At 47.8% G+C, this 7065-nt stretch overlaps 1 protein-coding gene across 5 annotated transcripts in view; it reads right to left on the bottom strand.

Annotated features, from left to right (window-relative positions):
- Positions 1-294: 294 nt before the first annotated feature.
- rev3l (REV3 like, DNA directed polymerase zeta catalytic subunit) overlaps positions 295-7065 on the bottom strand; it is a 49207-nt gene continuing 42436 nt past the window's right edge. For all 5 annotated transcript variants that reach the window (XM_014205016.2, XM_014205015.2, XM_014205017.2 and 2 more), the window contains 10 exons: positions 6647-6891; positions 6433-6541; positions 6108-6314; positions 5862-5971; positions 5654-5768; positions 5392-5529; positions 5003-5193; positions 4110-4356; positions 2889-3104; positions 295-1471 (listed from right to left, as the gene is read on the bottom strand). In XM_014205016.2, the coding sequence (XP_014060491.2) occupies positions 1325-1471; positions 2889-3104; positions 4110-4356; positions 5003-5193; positions 5392-5529; positions 5654-5768; positions 5862-5971; positions 6108-6314; positions 6433-6541; positions 6647-6891 (1725 nt within the window). In that variant the 3' untranslated portion in view covers positions 295-1324. The remainder of the gene's footprint in view (positions 1472-2888; positions 3105-4109; positions 4357-5002; positions 5194-5391; positions 5530-5653; positions 5769-5861; positions 5972-6107; positions 6315-6432; positions 6542-6646; positions 6892-7065) is intronic.

Here is a 7065-nt window from a genome sequence, read left to right as displayed (position 1 = left end):
AACAGAATTGAATTAAAATGTCGTGGAAATGTTGATTCAACCAGTGTATGCCCAGTGGGAACCACTACACAAATAAGTTACATTAATTTTAACTCAGAGTTTCCGATAGCACATGAACAAGTTTTTTTCTCACTTTTTTGTAAAAAAAAATGGATTTAAGTCTTGTGCTGTGATGAATTGATTGTCTAGTAATCTGTAGTTTTTCCATTCAGATGTGTGATCTATGTTAAAGTTGATCACGTTTTGAATTTTTCTATTAAAACCATGAAAAATACTAAAACAAAGACTAGAGAATTTAATACATTGAGTTTTATTATATCAATCTTCAACCTCCACCCACAGCAATGTCCATTAAAAACAAAGCAAGAAACACTTCCTTCATATTTTTTTTGTACATTTACATTTATACAAATACACAGATCCTGTGTATAGTTGTTTGGGAAATAATATAATCCATCTTGACATGGGTAGATGGCATATGCTGTTTTAACATGGAGAAAGCATTAGAAATGTGTACAAAACAAATATGCACAAGGAAATAATATATACTCTTGCCATAAATTATCAAAATACATTATTGCAACAGTCCCAGAAGTAAAAATTGAAATGAATACTCCCCATCCTCTTTTGATAGGCATTAGGGCCTCAGAGTATAATGATAATATGCTTTTTCATAACTGACAAATACAAATTGAGGCTAAAAGAAACAAATGGCACACAAAACAGAATACATAAACTAGTTGATTTGTTTTCATTTTTTAATGCTGATGCACAGATAATTCAAATGGGCACTTTACAAGAACTATTTACCAAAGATTGTATTTGATATAAAAAAGGGAAATGTAGTTAAACAGTGTTTTCTTTAGTCAACCTTTGCGTCGGTAGGAGCTCCTTAGAAATACTGTTCAGACTTTTTAAGTCTTGCATTTACAAATTGCTACGGCGCCTACAAAATAAAACGGTAGGGTCCTCTTCGGGTCAGAGTTAATGCCATCTTTATGATACAGAAGAGACCATCTCCATCCATCTGAAGAAAAAAAACAGCTTCAATCACAACCAACCAATAGCAGCTAATGAAGACACAGTGAGCGAGGGAGAACGAGCCCTTGAAAACCACTCCCTCGTCTCCTTCAGGAGGCCCAAACCCAGCCAGAGCAGAAATACTTGTATAACAAATAACAACGGGACAACATGAAAACCCAACGGGGTTCAATCAAAGCACCATTTAAAAAGGAACAGACAGGGGAAACACAGCTGGATGAGACAGCGTTGGTTTAGCACCAGAGTAGCTGTGCTGCGCAGGGGCAGTGGGCCACGGGGCCGTTCAGAATCCGAACTGCTCCAGGAGCTGTCGGAGGTAGGGGGCCTTGGTGAGCTGTCTGTTGACCCGGGACAGCTTGTAGAGCACAGGACAGTCCAGAGACACACACGGAACCTGCCGCTCCGCACAGCCGCTGCAGCTCCGACAGATCTGGACCAAATGGAAAACAGGTTGGTTGGTTAATGGAGTTTAAACACTGATGAATCTTTATAGCTTCTGCTCTAGCTACAGAACCTCACCAACCAGTTGGAGTGAACTATCCCTCTAATATTACATGATGACAGGGCTAAAAATACAACTCTAAGCTTAGCTCGATTTCCATCTCGCTGTACTCTGACTCTCTAAACTCAAATGCAGACAGTGCTCGGAGACTATTCAGCATCGGCTTGTGGTACGCTACATGACCAAAAGTATGTGGACACTTGCTCGTCGAACATCTAATCCTGCTGCTATAACATCCCCCCTCCACTCTTCTGGGAAGGCTTTCCACTAGATGTTGGAACATTGCTGTGGGGACTTGCTTCCATTCAGCCACAAGAGCCTTAGTGAGGTCGGGAACTGATGTTGGGCGATTAGGCCTGGCTCACAGTCAGCTTTCCAATTCATCCCAAAGGTGTTCGATGGGGCTGAAGTCAGGGCTCTGTGCAGGCCAGTCAAGTTCTTCTACACCGATCGACAAACCATTTCTGTATGGACCTAGCTTTGTGCAAGGGGGCATTGTCATGCTGAAACAGGAAAAGGGCCTACCTCAAACTGTTTCCACAAAGTTGGAAGCACAGAATCGTCTAGAATGCCATTGTAGCATTAAGATTTCCCTTCACTGGAGCTAAGGGGCCTAGCCCAAACCATGAAAAACAGCCCCAGACCATTATTCATCCTCCACCAAACTTTACAGTTGGCACTATGCATTCTGGCAGGTAGCGTTCTCCTGGTATTTGCCAAACCCAGATTTGTCCGTCGGACTGCCAGATGGTGAAGCATGATTCATCACTCCAGAGAACGCGTTTCCACTGCTCCAGAGTCCAATGGCGCCGAGCTTTACACCACTACAGCCGACGCATGGCATTGCGCATGGTGATCTTAGGCTTGAGTGCGGCCGCTTGGCCATGGAAACCCATTTCATGAAGCTCTCGATGAACAGTTATTGTGCTGACGTTGCTTCCAGAGGCATATTGAAACTCGGTAGTGAGTGTTGCAACTAAGGACAGATGATTTCTACACGCTACAACAGTCTGCAGTGCCATTCTGTGAGCTTGTGTGGCCTACCACTGAGCTGTTGTTGCTCCCAGATGTTTCCACTACATAACAGCAGCACGTACAGTTGACTGGGGCAGCTCTAGCAGTGCAGAAATGTGACAAACTGACTTGTTGAAAAGGTGACATCCTATGATGGTGCCACGTTGAAAGTCACTGAGCTCTTCAGTAAGGCCATTCTACTGCTAATGTTTATCTATGGAGAATGCATGGCGGTGTGCTCGATTTTATAAACCTGTCAGCAGGGGTGTCCACATACTTTTGTTTATATAGTGTAGTGTAGCTTGCCAATGATGCCCCCCCGACCTTTCACCTTTAGCAGCTGGTCCTGCTGGCTCTCCCAAAGCCGCATGTCCTGGTAGAGAGTGACGGCCACGCGTTGGGGCTCGGCCCGGCAGCTGGCACACACCCCTAGCTGGGTGAGCTCGTCACACACAGGACAGTGCAGTGTGGTGAAATACTGGGAGATAGTCCCCTTCCTCCCCACTTCCTCCCCTCTGGCCACCATGGAGCATGACGCCTTCTGGACCTGAAGACAGAGGACATGTTTAGAGCCTTGGACTAGGATAGATTTGTTGTGATAAATAAGGTATTTGTTTTTATCAAGACTAATTCAAATAGTTGACAGGTCAGACTATTTTCTAAAATTGTTGACAAACTCACTTCATGGAGGGCCTAGTGTCTGCAGGTTTGTATTTTTTTCCTTTCAATTGAGACCTACACACCAAGATGAGGGGAGTTCTTTGACGAATTAAGGTCACTAATTAGTAATCAATTACTAGGGAGGAGCGAAAACCGCAGGCACTCGGCCCTCCACGGAATGTGTTTTGACACGTGCTCTAAAACAGTGTTTCCCAACTCCAGTCCTCCAGTACCCCCGACCGCACACATGTTTGTCGTTAGCCTGCTTCAGGCTGAAGGGCAAGGGGACTTGGCTCTTTCAGACCAGCGTTTCTCAACTCCAGTCCTGCAGTACCTCCAACGGTACACGTTTTTGGACAAACGCACCCGATTCAACTCACCCAGGTCTTGATGATTAGTTGACAAGTGGAATCAGGTGAGTTTGGCCGGAGCTACAACAAAAACGAGGTACTGCAGGACTGGAGCTGAGAAACACGGGTCTAAAAAGAGCCAAGCCTCCTTGCCCTTCAGTCTGAAGCAGGCTAACGAGACAACAGTATGAAATCTGCATGTCCTTTACACAACTCGCCACTAGATGGAATCATTGGCATTTCAAAAAGGCATGCCTAATAATGGCTTGGGTACGAGATTGGATATTTGTCTCATTTGATTCCCGACATGAAACCCTTTTTTCTTTTGTTCTCTGTCTGCACGACAGTCCGGACAAAGCTTTCAAAAGCACCACCGCTGCTTCAGTGGTCTCTGTGTGTGTCATCAAACGTCTCTTCTCTCCTGCATGGATCTACCATCAGTTTGATGAATCCCAGTAACTAACGAAGAGCTGGGAGACCAGAGGGTCCACATTATAAGGGTCCGACGACCCCCCCCCCCCACCCCTCTTTCATAGCCTCACCCTGGGGAGCTCCTGGTACCAGCTGAGCACATCCACACCGATGAGCTGGAAGAGGCGCCGCAGCGGGGGCAGGATCTGCTTGGTGATGTAGTAGGTGGCGTTGAGGCGCAGGCCCGGGTCCTGCAGCACCTCCAGGGGCCGCCGCACCAGCTGGATGAGGGGCACGCCGGGCGTCCCGTACACGATCACGTAGGGGACCCGCTCGCCCACCCGTGGCTCCAGGCGCCGGTCATAAGCCATCATACGTCTGGGGGGGGGGGTGGCAGGACACAGCATTGGAATGGCTGTTTCATTATAATCTAGCACCCCAAATATGTGCAGTGGTATAGGACCACACATAAAATAATGAAATGAAATCTGAGTACATTATGTATCACAATTGTTATTGTTTTTTTAAACCAAAGTACACAAATATCTGAATAAAATATGATGCATTTGCTCCTTGTTTTTGTACTGCAGTAGTACTACTGACTATAATAAATTGTAATACATTTCCTGAATCACACAGAATATTTTTCCCCTTTAACCATGTCTCTGAAATCAGGTTTTGCCACCCATTATGGGCTGGGTTGCTAGGCAACTGTCTCAGGTACAGTACACTGAGCTAGGCCCGTTGTAGTGCAGGCAGACAATGGACATTGTGGGGAATCAGTAAGTGGCTTCACAAAGGGCACACAGCCCGACGAGAGGGGAGGAAGGTCTCACACACACACACACACACTTCAACAAGCCACTCCACAGAAACACACTAGTTAGACATGCAATGACATTTAGGCACTGCCATATTGTCCACACACAAGATTTCTCAAAGATGCTACTGTCAATTCAACACCGTCGTGTCATAAACACACAGTAGGACTACACTCCCCTCAGGCGGGGTGTTGTTGGTGTACCTGGTGAGCTCCAGAGCAGGGACGCAGGCCCCCGGCCGGTAGGAGCTGCTGCCCCTGTACTCCTTAGCGAAGGTCAGGTCCTGCATGCTGGCCTTGGCCTCCAGCACCTTCACACACTGACGCTGCACAAACTGCTTCACCTGGCTGATGTCCCGCGTCTCAAACAGCAGCTTGATGGAACGCTCCAAAATCTAGGGAGATACCAGACACCAGTTTATTTCTACACGTCGACCAGGCCGACTGCGATAGTATAGAACGTTCAGACAAGGACTGATTCCCATGTGTGTGCTTTGCATTAATCTGAGCACGGTCTGCTAGTAGAAATCTGGCATGATTGTGAAGGCTGTAGACAGAGAAGGCAGAAAAATCGGTCAAATTTTGCCGGTTACCTTGGAAACAGCAGTGCATCCGTCTCGGCGCACAGTTTCGATCCCCTTGGCGTCGAACACGGGGTCCTTCTGGTCCAGGCTCTCATACATGTAGCCCACGTACCGCTTCTTTGTCTGGAGCACGCACGGGAGGTACACCTGGGATCACACACACACACACACACACACAGAGAGAGAGAGGAATTAAACCACACACACATTGTGTGGGCTTCAATACAGACAGCCAGTCTAGCAACTTCATACTGCACTGAGCAGACTGTACCTTCTCAAACTTCAGCTTGACAGGTTTAGGGTTGGTAGCAGTCACCGCCTCGGCGATCTCGTTGCCGATCTTGAAGGCCTGCTCTTTAGTCGCACCCTTTAGCAGGACAAACATGCTGGAAGAGACACAAGCAGAGGTTAAGAAAAGACAGTCACCGAAAACACCAGGGCCCAATATCTCACGCTTCCCACTCTGGGCTTGTCCCTACCTGTCTGTGTCACCATAGACAACATGGGCTCCCCACTTCTTGGTGTCGTTGACCAGCTTGATGGCCCTCTCCAGGGTTTCCCTGGCTTTGTGGACAATACTATCTCCAACCTGTAGAGGCAATAGATGGAGACATGTATGAGAAAAAGGCTGAGCTAAGGTTACTGACAGAGCGGAGGCCAGAGAAAGATACATCATGGTCATGGAGTTTTGGGTAAGTGTGCCAGACGTTAGCGTGACCCCTCACCTCTACGCTGGGCATGCGTCCGGAGTAGTTAGCGGCGGTGTAGCCGAAGGTGACGTTGGCGATGAGCTTGAGTCCCAGCTGCCTGGCGTCCAGGAGCCTCATCAAGGCCTTGTCCTGCTTGTAAGTCTTCATGGAGCGCTTCACCATGAACCGCGTGTTCAGGATCTCATCCAACATACTGGGCAGGACCCCCTTCCTCACCGTGGGCTGAGCAGGGAACAGACAGACAGACAGTTAAACTCAATAGTTCCATAACGGTTTCATTTATTTCAGCAAAACCCACCTCTTTCATGAGGAAAAAGTCAACGTATCAGAAGAGTTGTACCTTGACAAAAGCGATGCCGTTGGGAGAGATGGTGATGTCATTGCGGAGCTGGTAGAGGAGCTCAGGGGAGACCCGCAGGGAGGTGCAGCCAAACTTAAACTCATCGGGCCTGAAACATGACACAGTGGTCGGTCTCTGTACCTTGACTGACATCTCACTCTACCAAAACTAGAAGGTGTATGTATGTATGTATGTATGTATGTATGTATCTTACGTTCCCATGCTCTCCACGTGGCCCAGGCAGGTAGAGTAGCAGTAGTTGTAGGCGATGACGATGGAGGGGTAGAGCGACTGGAAGTCCAGCACCACCATAGAGTTGCTGTAGAAGCGTGACTCGGGCTCCATGACCAGCGGGATGCACTGCGACGCCCTCTGCTGGGCTCTCTGCTGCATGCTGGGCGTCACGGGGATGTAGTTCATGGGCTTGGCCACGCGCAGCATCATGGACTCCACCCGGTACTGCAGGGAGAGGAGAGCGATGAGGAGAGAGAGCAGAGTGGACTTTCTCAGACTGATCACTGACAACTCCATGCGGTTTAGCGCATGCTCGACAAAACGTGTCCTCGTTTCCCCTTGATCATCCTGCCTTTAAATTTGTGGTATGCAGTACTTGTTCTGACCATCACCAATTCC

This window comes from Salmo salar, chromosome ssa06 (assembly GCF_905237065.1).
Source record: "Salmo salar chromosome ssa06, Ssal_v3.1, whole genome shotgun sequence".
Classification (NCBI taxonomy): Eukaryota; Metazoa; Chordata; class Actinopteri; order Salmoniformes; family Salmonidae; genus Salmo; species Salmo salar.
The sequence above is the reverse complement of the archived record's forward strand: the minus strand, read 5'-3'. Positions and strand labels throughout refer to the sequence as shown.